Consider the following 13,532-nt stretch of genomic DNA (forward strand, 5'->3'; position numbering starts at 1 on the left):
GTGAGTGTGAATGTTGTCCGTCTATCTGTGTTGGCCCTGCGATGAGCTGGCGACTTGTCCAGGGTGTACCCCGCCTTCCGCCCGATTGTAGCTGAGATAGGCGCCAGCGCCCCCCGCGATCCCAAAAGGGAATAAGCGGTAGGAAATGTATGTATGTATGTATGTATATATATATATATATATGTATATATATATATATATATATATATATATATATATATATATATATATATATATATATATATATATATATATATATATATATATATATAGTGGTATGGGTGAAATATATAGGTATCGACTCCTGAAATGGTGGCATGGTGATGTCACTGGTGATCACTTGTCTAGTTGCGCCCCTGGCCTTGAAGCTGGAGGAGAGGGGAAGTCCGCGGGAAAAGTGTAGTGACGCGCGCTTTTCTCCCGCGCCGGCAGACAGACGTGACATGTAATGACACGCAAGACACTTGTCCACGGTCATGTTGCCATGAAGGACTGCAGCGGACTGGACTTCGCGTCAATGGAGTTTGCGTAAAAGCGCCAAAAAAAAAAAAGCCTCAAGTCTCCCGCCAGTTTTACGCGCGCTTTGACACCTGCAGGAGCGGGAATTCGCGGCGAGGCATGAGGTGTGCTTGGGAGGACTTGTAGACCCGGAGCTCCTCGCCGACCAGCATGTCCCCCACGCGGCTGCCGTGCGTGCTTCTCCTCGCGGCTCTCCAAGCAAGGTAAGGCGCCTCTTTGGAGCCCTCGCCCAGGCCAGCGCTGCTTGTTTTAACGGGACACGTTGACGTCCCCGCAGCGCCCTCACCGTGGACTACGAGGAAGACTACGAGGACGTCACCGTCCAGCAGATGCTGGCTCCCAGGTCGCAGCAGTCCGACGCCACGGAGATACTTAATAACCTGCTCAAGGAGTATGACCGGAAGCTCAGACCCGACATTGGAGGTAATTATTATTGATGAATATTCATATTTATCACCTTGGAGGCTGCAGGTGCGATCTCAATCAAGCCGATCCTTCTTTTTTTTTTTTTTAAATCATTTGCTCACCTATTTCTATTTCTATAGGAATTCATTTCACATTTCCTGCGTTTTTTATGTTGTTTTCACACACTTCCATGTCTCATTTGAAAGTATACTGTACTGCAGGGGTGTCCACACTTTTTCTGCAGGCGAGCTACTTTTCAATTGACCAACTCTAAGGGATCTACCTCATTTATATATATCATTTATATTTATTTATTTATGAAAGAGACATTTTTGTAAACAAGTTAAATGTGTTTAATGATAATACAAGCATGTGTAACACATATAGATGTCTTTCTTTCACAAAGACAAGAATATAAGTTGGTGTATTACCTGATTCTGATGACTTGCATTGATTGGAATCAGACAGTAATGATGATAACGCCCACATTTTCAAATGAAGGTGAAAAAAAAGTTGTCCTTTCTGTACAATACCACATGAAAGTGGTTGGTTTTTGGCATCTAATTCATCCAGCTTCCATACACTTTACAAGAAAAACATTGGCGGCAAATTCCGTAGCTTGCTTGATTGACATTCACGGCACCCGAGGGTCTTGTGAGATGACGCTGGCTGCTGCCAGTTCATTATTATGAAAAAATGACAGAGGAAGGCGAGAAACACTTTTTATTTCAACAGACTTTCGCGCCGTCCCTTCCGTCAAAAACTCTAAAGGCCGACTGCACATTTCCTATCTTCACAATAAAAGCCCTGCTTCATGCTGCCTGCGCTAACAAAATAAGAGTCTCGGAAAGCTGGCGTGCACAAGTGATGTGCACGCCAGCTTTCTGAGGGATCGCTTGTGCACGCCAGTTTTCCGAGACTCTGTATTTAGTTAGCGCAGGCAGCATGAAGCAGGGCTTTTATTGTGAAGATAGGAAATGTGCAGTCGGCCTTTAGAGTTTTGACGGAAAGTACGGCGCGAGAGTCTGTTGAAATAAAAAGTGTTTCTCGCCTTCCTCTCGGTCATATTTTCATAATAATGATCTTGCAGCAGCCAGCGTCATCTCACAAGACCCTCCGGTACCGTGAATGTCATTTAAGTGACGTCTTGGTGAAGATTGATGATCACTAATTTTTAGGTCTATTTTTTTTAAAAGCCTGGCTGGAGATCGACTGACACACCCCCCGCGGTCGACTAGTAGCTCGCGATCAACGTAATGGGCACGCATGCTGTACTGTATAGACCAGGGGTCCGCAACCTGCGGCTCTAGAGCCACATGTGGCTCTTTAGTGGCGCCCTGCTGGATCAATGGAGATTTTGCAAAAATGTGCGAAAGTGGGAAAAAAATGGGGTAAAAAATAAGTTTTTTGCTGTAATAAGGTTTCTGTCGGAGGACAAACACGACACACACTTTACTAATTGTTAGAAATCCCACTGTTGAGTAAGTTTGTGTTCATGCCTCACTGATGGGAGTATTTGGCGAGCGCCGTTTTGTCCTACTAATTTGAACTCACCATTGTGTGGACTGTGACTCCACAGGTGGTTTGTATCCAAAACTGTCTCCGACGCTGTGTTTTATGCCAGTCTCATGTTGTCCACCAAAAGTTTTATACTGTGCATGAATGCACATAGGTGAGTTTTCTTGATGTCATAGCATGACTGCAAGCTAATTGATGCCAACATGCTGTTTAGGCTAGCTGTATGTACAGATAGAATACAATAGAATAGAATAGAAAGTACTTTTTTGATCCCTGGGGGAAATTCAGCACCACAGTTCGCTCTCAATAAACAATAATAATAAATAATATATGAATAATATAGATATATTGTACATTTAAGTGCAGTCAAAAAGGAACATATGCATTATACAGTCTAATCGCTGTCGGTATGAAGGACCTCCGGTGTCGTTCCGTGTTGCATTTTGGGAGTCTGAGCCTTCCACTGAACATGCTCATTTTCTCCGCAAGGTCCGAGTGTAGTGGGTGTTGTCCATAATGGCTAGGAGTTTTGTTAGACTTCTCCTCTCTGACACCACCGCCAGAGAGTCCAGCTCCACTCCCACCAGGTTACTGGCCTTCTCTACCAACTTGTCCAGTCTGTTTGCATCCCCTCACTCTCAGCCCGCTGCCCCAGCAGGCCACGGCGTACAAGAAAGCGCTCGCCACCACCGACTCGTAGAACATCTTAAACATCTTTGTACAGACGTTGAAGGATCCTATATATTGCATCATTGTGCCTCGTATGTAGGTATATCTGTGCACATTTAATTGTGTGTTTAGTTTATTTGTCCATGTTTCATCACAGATTATCTGTATGTAATATTGGCTGCATTTCTGATAGTTGTTTGTGTGCCATGTTGTTCCAGACCACAGCAAACATTACTTAGCTTGCAAAGAATCCATTAGAAGAAGACAGTCTGCCGTTTCCTTTAACTTTGGCCATTCTAAGACAGTTATTTCCAGGAGTTGTCTCCCCCTCTGAGAAGTTTTACGAATGTTTTCCAACGTTGTAAAAATATTTAGAATAAATATTACATTTCAACATTTCTGTAGGACAAAGATTTGCGTCAGCCTGCGACATATAGTTATTTTGATAGTACGCTACTATGGCTAATATTGACACTTACATCATAACATTTATATCCATTTCCTACCGCTTATTCCCTTTTGGGGTCGCGGGGGGCGCTGGCGCCTATCTCAGCTACAATCGGGCGGAAGGCGGGGTACACCCTGGACAAGTCGCCACCTCATCGCAGGGCCAACACAGATAGACAGACAACATTCACACTCACATTCACACACTAGGGCCAATTTAGTGTTGCCAATCAACCTATCCCCAGGTGCATGTCTTTGGAAGTGGGAGGAAGCCGGAGTACCCGGAGGGAACCCACGCATTCACGGGGAGAACATGCAAACTCCACACAGAAAGATCCCGAGCCTGGATTTGAACCCAGGACTGCAGGACCTTCGTATTGTGAGGCAGACGCACTAACCCCTCTTCCACCGTGAAGCCCCCATAACACTTATATAAGGTTTTCAATTTCTTGCGGCCCCAGACCGATTACTTTTTTGTACACGGCTCTTTCAACATTGTGGGTTGCCGACCCCGGTATAGACGTTTCACGCAGGTGCAAAATAAGACCTTAGCCCCCGTGTGAAGTCTAAAGTTAAAAAGTTAAAGTACCCATGATTGTCACACACACTTGGTGTGGCGAAATTATTCTCTGCATTTGACCCATCACCCTTGATCATACTTGCCAACCTTAAGACCTCCGAATTCGGGAGATGGGTGGGTGTACATATTTTCAAGTATTTCTTAAATATATATATATATATATATATATTTGTGTGTTTGCATGTATATATATATATATATATATATATATATATACATACATGTATGTATCTATATATATATATATATATATATATATATATATATATATATATATATATATATATATATATATACATATATATATATATATATGTAGGTGTGGGGAAAAATCACAAGACTACTTCATCTCTACAGAACTGTTTCATGAGGGGTTCCCTCAATCATCAGGAGATTTTAATGGAAGCATTCACATACAATGGTTTATATAGGGCACAGAGTGGGTGGGTACAGGCAGGCGTAGGGTGTGGTGATTGGCTCATGTGTTACCTCGGAGGTGTTTCCGTCTGTGGCGGCATGTTGAGATGATTTCACTGCGCTTGTTGAGAGATGATAGATCTGGATGATATACAATAAACAGTTTCTCTTTTAAGCATAGGTTGCATCTTTTATTACCACTGTTGTAAGGTGTGCTGGATGCAAGAATTTGCCATGTTATTGAATATTCAACATTATTGTCTTTGAGGTTCCAAATGTGTTTGCTGAGTTCTGTAGAACTCCGCAAAGTCTGGTTTCTAAAGGAGGCGTTGTGATTATTCCATCTTGTTTTGAACGCTCCTTCGGTTAATCCTACGTACGTGTCGGATGTGTTAATGTCCTTGCGTGTTACCTTTGCTTGGTAAACGACTGATGTCTGTAAGCACCCTCCGTTGAGAGGGCAATCAGGTTTCTTGCGACAGTTACATTCCTTATTGGTTTCAGAGTCGTTTAGTCTAGGGGTAGGCAGTCCTTTTGCAATTGCTTTGTTGTGGTTTGAAATGATTTGTTGTATGTTATTCATACAGCTGTAGCTCAATTTAATGTTGTTCTTGTTGAATATTTTTCTTAGGGTGTTGCCTTAGGGGAAGTGTTTGTCGATCAGAGTGAGGAACTTGCGGCCGATGTTGGTTGAGACGTCTTTGCTGAATGGCGGATTGTACCAGATGATGTTGTTTCGTTTTCTGCTCTTTTTTGGTTGGTTTCCTGGAGTGGGTTCATAGGTGAGGGTGAAGTTGTATCCGCTTTCATCAAGTGCTTTCTGGTACGGGGGGGTTGCTTGGTCGAATTCAGCTTTGCTAGATGACAGCATCGATAGCCTTTTATTGATTCCGGTAGATATTCTTTTCGTGGTGGTGGGTGGGTGGTTGCTGTCATGGTGCACGTATTGGAGTGTTGTGTTGGGTTTCGTGAATGGTTGGTAGCTGTTGTTTCTCAGGTTGAAAGTGACGTCGAGGAAGTTGACGGTTTGCTTGTTGGCTTCAATCGTGATCCGTAGGCCGTTTTCTTTGAAGATTTGGCATATGCGCTTCTTGGTGTTCTCGCTGCTCCTTGGCGAGGCGCGGCACACTGCCAGTCCGTCATCACGGTAAATACCAAGGTTCAGGTTGAGGCTAGCAAGCTGGGAGAGGAGGAAACTCCCAACGAGTTCGCACGTTTCTGCTCCGTCAAAACTCCCCATAGTAACGTCAAATGTTGAATTGTTCTTTTTTTGCCATGGTGTACTGTTGTGGATGAGTATGGAGTTCTTTGCGTGGATGATGATGTTTCTTTCGTTGCCTGTGATTGAGTCGTAGTCCGAGGCGAAGTTTAGTGCTTGGGTCAGTAGGTCTTGCGTGATGGAAGGGTAAAATTCTTCGATGTCGAAGGAGATAAAGTTGTGTTGTTGTTTGTCTTGGATGTTGTTAAACCATTTGATTACTGCTGCTGTATTTCTCCATTGGTTGAGTGGTGTTTTGTCCTTGATTTTTGTGTTGATTCTGTCCAGGATTATTTTGCTGATTTTTCCTATTTCGGATTTAGTTGGGTTTATTAGTCGGCATGTTGGGTTATTTGCAAAGTTGGGTTTGTGGTCCTTCAATGTGATGAAGGCTTCTTTGTTGGCTGTGGCGTCCACCCTGTCCTCAATGTCCATTTCGGTTGCGATCCGCTTGTTTTCCAGGTGGATGTTCTTTAAAGAGTTGGGTTGCGCTTTTTTGTATGATTTGGTGATGCTTTTGTCCAGTAAAGAGTTATGTTCTGGTATGTCCATTCTGTGGTAGTTTGTGGTTTTATTGGCGGCTATGATGAGGTTGCTTACTTTCTTGATGCGCTCTGTGTCATTTTTCAGCTTGGTGAGAAATGGGTTGCGGGCTGGCTTAAATTTGACTGATTGTATCATTTTGAGCATGTCGTTCTCAAAGTCCTTTAATTCCTTGACTGTGGGTGGGTTCTTGGTAGATTTGAATCCGTAAGTTTCCTTTTGCGTTCCTTTTGTTTCAGGGTGGAGGAAAAAGTGTGCTTTCCACCGCATCCTTCTTAGGAAGTGTTCCGTCTTTTCTATGAATCTTTGCTTGTAGTCCTTCTGCGCGGGTATGGGAATGTTCTTCGTGGAGTAGTCGATGCTGAACTTTTCCATTTCGGATCGTCGTACAGTGCTCAACAAATGTCAATTTGGAGCGGAATATGTCTTGATTGGATTATCCAGATATATATATATATATATATATATATATATATATATACACACACACACACATATATATATATACATACACACACATATATATATATATATATATATATATATATATATATATATATATATATATATATATATATATATATATATATATATACAAATATACTGTTTATGAATGAGTATATCCGTTCGCCCGCCGTGTTCAATGGAGAAGTCTGATCTACAAAAATTTGCAGACGGGAAATGTTATTTTCACTCGCATACAAAACATTCTAACTTGGAATTTTTCCCTGGCTTCGAGACTCTCCTGAAGGACAGTGCTGCGAAGACAACAAATTCCCTTTCTTGTCTCTAGCAACTGCACAAAATCAAGGAAAGGAGACACACTGCAGGCACACAAACATGCATCCAAAACCCCCAAACCCAGCGCCCTCAACGCAAATCCCATAAGGGTGATGAAAGGATGGTCAGCGCCTGAGAGCTGCGGCCTGCCACCATAACCCTGCACTCCCTTCCCTCTGTTGCTAGATATCTCGAGATGTATGTTGTAATATTTATCTATATGTGCTTTGCTATGGAGGTTGTTTCCCAGGAGCCCAGTCTAGATTGTATTTTTTTTACTTATCCTTCCCCAGCGTTTTACTTTATTCCCCATCTGTTACGGGGCGCCTAGTGGCGAACCTTCAGCGTTCTTGTTCTGTAACCCTGTACACTGTTTGTTTGTCTAATCTTGAACGGGTTTGTGCTAAAAACAAAGTTTTGTTGTACTTGTGCAGTGAAAATAAGGATCTATCTATCTATCTATCTATCTATCTATCTATCTATCTATCTATCTATCTGTCTGTCTGTCTGTCTGTCTATCTGTCTGTCCATTCATCCATCCATCCCTCCCTCCCCTTCGAGCTGTCCTGGATGAACTGAAATGATTTTTTCCCCGATCATTTTGGAAATCGCAAGCGTACTTCTTCTTCTTGCTCGTCGTGGCCACGTCTCTTCTTTGTTCCTCTGCTTCGTCTCTGTTATGTTTTTTCGGACATTACTACTTGCCGTAGTTGTGAAGCAAGGCATGATGGGAATCCGGATGTTGTGTGTTAACGTGCCGGCTGGAATAAACACACGCTGAGAAATAGCTCCGTGCCTGCCTACTTTATGGGTTATAGATAAACCTATGGATAACGGAGACATGTATAATAGTCTCCTTTTCAGGTAAGGGAGGACGCTAAAGGCAGTGCCTTTAAGGCACGCCCCCAATATTGTTGTCCGGGTGGAAATCGGGAGAAATTCGGGAGAATAATTGCCCCAGGAGATTTTCGGGAATGGTACTGAAATTCGGGACTCTACCGGGAAAATCGGGAGGGTTGTCAAGTATGCCCTTGGTCACCCCTTGGTCCCCCAATTAAAATAACACAGAGATTTGTTTGTGCCACGGTTGTTACGTTTTTATAAGTTATTCTAAATTACTTGTTCTGACTAGTGACGTCAGCCAGCCCCCCCCCCTCACTCCCGTCCAAATATCCCCAAGCTTGTCCCATTCGTTTGTGCTGTGTGAGGCTTGTGTGGCATTGTAATGTTGGATTGGTTCTTCCAGGGATGCGTCGAAGCGATGAACACAACAAGGTATGTTATAAATGGATTTATTAAATAATAAAAAGGCTAATAAACAAAAACACTGGTGTAAAGAGAAAGCAAACAAAAGACGCTAGCGTGAAAGCTGGGATAAAACACTAGAAAACTAAAACTTGGCACGAGGGCACAAACGAGGAAACAAATCATCAGTATGAAAACTGGAATAATCAAGTGGCATAGCGTGAGAGCTAGCGAGAAAATACATATTGGAGTCGTCACGGTTGCACGTAGGCAAATTAGGATCCGAGAATAAATAACAAGAAGGGGCGAGTTTAAATAAGGGAGGTGATTAGAAGAAAACAGGTGTGCGTAGATAACAAGGGGCAGGTGAACTAATGAGCTACCATGGTGACAGACTAAACAGGAAATTAAGACGTTAAACAACAGGGTGATACTAAAATGGAACAATACACCAGAATATGTACAGATCCCAGCAGCGGATCGCAACATGCTGCTATTTTTTGTCTATCTATTATAGTTTTTTTGTTACTAACTTATATGATTTTTATTTTATTAAGGTGTTATTATTCAATTATAACTAGCCACCCCCCATCTTTTTGATCATATCCGCAAAGTTGTACAGTTGCTTTGTACTGCTATTTTTCTGTCTAACTATTATAGTTTATATGTTATTGACTTACTGTGTATAATTTGTATTTTATTAACGTGTTATTATTTATAACCAGCCTCCCCCCCAAACTTGTCCCATTTGTTTGTGTTGCATTTTTTGATTTTGTCTATTAATAACCAGCCCCCAGGCACTGCAATTTTTTTTGTCCAACAATTATAGTTTTTGTGTTAACTACTATAGTTTGTATGTTATTAATGCGTTCTATTCATAACAGCCCCCTGTCCGTGCCCTCATACGTTTGTGCTACGTTTGTGCTTCAAAAATGTTGAAATATTTTAGTTTTCATGTTTTTTATTTAACTAATGTAGTATTATAGTTTTATGTCATAAATGTGTTAATATTCACAAGCAGCCCCCCCCCCCTCCCCCACCTTGTCAAAATCTCCCCCAACTTGTCACATTCATTTGTGCTGCACCAAATTTGTTTAACTATTATCATTTTGGTTATTAACTAATATAGTTTTTATTTTATTATGTTTATTAACTAATATATTTTTTGTTATTAACTAATATAGTTTTGTTATTAACTATTATAGTTTTTGTTATTAACTCTTATAGTTTGTATGTTATTAACTAATATATTTTTATGTTAACTGTTAAAGTTTTTATATTATTAACTAATATAGTTTTTTTATGTTATTAACTATTATAGTTTTTATTTTATTTACTAATACGTTTTTATGTTAACTGTTAGTTTTTGTTATTAACTAATATTTTTTTTTTGTTATTAATTAATGTAGTTTTTATGTTATTAACTATTATAGTTTTTATGTTAACTGTTACTGTCAGGCTTGCCCCAGACAGTTTGTTTGTGTTTTAGTTTTTCCTGTGTGTGTAGTATTTCCTGCCTTTAGTTCATGTCAGCGCTCTTATTTTGTCTGTTTCCTGTCTTTCTCCCTGAGTGCTGTGTCCCCTCAGCTGCGGCTGATTGGCATCTGGCCACACCTGGTGTCAATCAGCCCACTCCTATTTAGACCTGTCTTTCCATCCAGTCAGTGCTGGATTATTGTCGATGTCACTTCCGTATTGTAGCTCCTGTCGTGTCGTTTCGTGTCGAGTCATTGCAGCGTAGCGGTAAGCTATATTTTGGTATCTGTTTGTAGCTTACTGTCTTTTGTTCCCTGCTTCCGTTTTTTTTTTTCATTCTACAAGTAACGACTTCTGTTTTCCTGCTCGCTACCCGCTAGCTTCCACGCTAGGCCCTTTTGTTTTTGCTAGCTTCCATGCTAAGCTCCTTTTGTTTTCCAGTTCCCATGCTAGCTCTTTTAGTTTTGTTATCCGCCTCGTGCACGCTTTTTGTTGTACCCCTTTTGTGCTTATTCTAGTATTTTAATTAAAACATGTTTACCTGCAAAATGCCTGCCGCCTTCTCTGCATCTTGGGGTTCATCACCATCTAACTTTGACAGTTACAGTTTTTGTTATTAACTATTACAGTTTTTATGTTAACTATTATAGATTTTGTTACCAACTAATATAGTTTTTATGTTATTAACTATTATACTTGTTATGTTATTACCATTAAAGTTTTTGTTATTAACTAATATAGTGTTTATGTTATTAACTATATCAATTTTTTGTTATAACCAATATAGTTTTAGTTTATTAACTATTACAGTTTTTGTTATTAACTCATTTAGTTTTTGTGTTATTAACTAACATAGTTTTTATGTTATTAACTATTATAGTTTTTGTTATTAATTAATATAGTTTTTGGTGTTATTAACTTATATGATGTTTATGTTGTTAACTATTATAGTTTCTTCTTAACTATTATAGTTTTTATGTTATTGACTAATATATTTTTCGTTATTAAATAATATAGTGTTTGTGTTATTAACAACTATAGTTTTTGTTATGAACCAAATATAGTTTTTATGTTAACTAATACATGATATTATAATAATATATAATATTCTATTGATACAAATGTATACTATTATATTATATTAATATAATTGGATATTGATAGTATGTGAAATTTGGACCACTACCTTGTTTACTTTAAAGACGACCTTAAAAATGTTTCAAACAATCAGAAATATCAAGCAGCTAAAATGCACCAAACATGGATAAGCGTGAAGTGTTTTGCATTTTCCCATCATGCATTGTAATAGATTTAATCGAGTGTAATGTATATTTCTTTTATTGTCCTTGGACGTTTTTTTTATGATAGCCTCAAAGATCAGCGAGCATGTTGTGTTATGTGTGACTGTATGTGTTGACTTTTTGTTTTAGTTTATTTGCACCGTGAGTGGGAAAGGTTGTTTGGATTGGGTCATATAAGTATTGCTGTGCAGTTTTCAGTTCAACACGGTTTGCTATTGTTGCCCTCTAAATGGTGACCGTGTGTGTTGACTTTTTGTTTTAGTTTATTTGCACCGTGAGTGGGAAAGGTTGTTTGGATTGGGTCATATAAGTATTGCTGTGCAGTTTTCAGTTCAACTCGGTTTGTTATTGTTGCCCTCTAAATGGTGACCGTGTGTGTTGACTTTTTGTTTTAGTTTATTTGCACCGTGAGTGGGAAAGGTTGTTTGGATTGGGTCATATAAGTATTGCTGTGCAGTTTTCAGTTCAACATGGTTTGCTATTGTTGCCTTCTAAATGGTGGCAAGCTTGTGACGATATGTTTGTCAGATGTTTAAAATCCAATGGAAAACATCCCCTTGGGGCCTAATTCCCTTCCTCGTGGGCCAGATTGTAGAAAATATATTTATTGACAAATATTTACAAATCCAGCTCTTTCAATGTTGCAAGTGTACCTAATGGAGTGTCTCGTAAGTGCCAGTCCGTCGCCACAAAAAAGCCCAAATCATCCGCGGTATTTTTCGAGAGAAAACTAGCCCCCCCCCCCCCCCGAGAGACCTTTTACTAAAGGTCTCAGAGAGCGTCGTGACCTTTACGTCTGCTCATGAATAAAAATGATATTTGCACATTTAGACGGAGAAAGAAGTGTGTGGAACTTGTTTAAATTTCAGGAGCTGGACATCTTCCACACGAGACGAGGTTGCATTCAAGACGGCTGGGAAATCAAGAATTTCTTTGGGATTGAGCCCTGTGAAGACTGCCTAGCAACAAGGGACATATTCTTTACAGCAACTGTTTTCACCTAATGACTAACATTAAAATACAGTAGCGTAGTGGGCCAAGTATTCCTTAAAGGGGAACATTATCACCAGAGCTATGTAAGCGTCAATATATACCTTGATGTTGCAGAAAAAAGACCATATGTTTTTTGAACCGATTTCCGAACTCTAAAAGGGTGAATTTGGCGATTTAAACACCTTTCAATTGATAGCCTGTCGGACCTTTCATCCGTGACGTCACAACATGAAGCAATCCGCCATTTTCTCAATCTTATTAAACGCACCAAGTCAAATCGGCTTTGTAATTTTCCATTTTTTTGACTGTTTTCCCGTACCTTGGAGACATCATGCCTCGTCGGTGTGTTGTCGGAGGGTGTAACAACACAAACAGGGAGGGATTCAAGTTGCAACAGTGGCCAAAAGATGCGAAAGTCCCTCGTTTGTTCCGCACACTGTACCAACGACAGCTATGCAACGACAGAGATGGCAAGAAAGTGTGGATATCCTTCGACACTCAAAGCAGATGCATTTCCAACGATAAAGTCAACGAAATCTGCAATATTGGAAAATAGACCACCACTGAATCTGCCCGAGTGCGAGCTATTCAGGGACGACGATAGTCTCTTCCCGCAGACGAGCGAAGTAAACCCCCTGGATATGATTTATACCACTTCTTCTTCTGTCTCATTTTATAACGTTGTGCATGAATGCACAAAGGTCAGTTTTGTTGATGTTATTCACTTATGTGGAGTGCTAATCAGACATTTGGTCACGGCATGACTGCAAGCTAATCGATGCTAACATGCTATTTAGGCTAGCTGTATGTACATATTGCATCATTATGCCTCATTTGTAGCTATATTTGCATCCAGCCTTTCCCTCCACCCACATTTAATGCCAAACAAACACATACCAATCGTTGGTTAGAAGGCGATCGCCGAATTCGTCCTCTGTCGAGATATGGCTCAATAGCTTCAGTTTCTTCTTCAATTTTTTTTCGTTTCACTACCTGCCTCCATACTCCAACCATCCGTTTCAATACATGCGTAATCTGTTGAATCGCTTACGCCGCTGAAATCCGAGTCTGAATCCGAGCTAGTATCGCCATACCTTTCTGTGCTATCCGCCATGTTTGTTTCTGTGTGGTCACGCTGTAACGTCACAAGGTAATAGACGGGTGGATATAACGACGGTTAAAATCAGGCACTTTGAAGCCGTTTTTCGGGATATTGCGTGGTGGGTAAAATTTTGAGAAAAACTTGGAAAAATAAAATAAGCCACTGGTAACTGATTTTTATTGGTTTCAACCCTTCCGAAATTGTGATAATGTTCCCCTTTAAAAACAAGGCAGATGTTTTATTTAACAAGTATATTTTATCATTTTGAGCACTACTTTT

General features: G+C 40.3%; 1 protein-coding gene across 1 annotated transcript in view; it reads left to right on the plus strand.

Annotated features, from left to right (window-relative positions):
* The first annotated feature begins 405 nt into the window (after positions 1-405).
* Positions 406-13,532, plus strand: part of LOC133543619 (gamma-aminobutyric acid receptor subunit gamma-3-like) — a 109,409-nt gene continuing 96,282 nt past the window's right edge. Inside the window, exons 1-2 of the mRNA XM_061888301.1 lie at positions 406-722; positions 797-942. Of these exons, the coding sequence (XP_061744285.1) occupies positions 670-722; positions 797-942 (199 nt within the window). The 5' untranslated portion in view covers positions 406-669. The remainder of the gene's footprint in view (positions 723-796; positions 943-13,532) is intronic.

The sequence above is a fragment of the Nerophis ophidion genome, linkage group LG26 (assembly GCF_033978795.1).
Source record: "Nerophis ophidion isolate RoL-2023_Sa linkage group LG26, RoL_Noph_v1.0, whole genome shotgun sequence".
Lineage (NCBI taxonomy): Eukaryota > Metazoa > Chordata > Actinopteri > Syngnathiformes > Syngnathidae > Nerophis > Nerophis ophidion.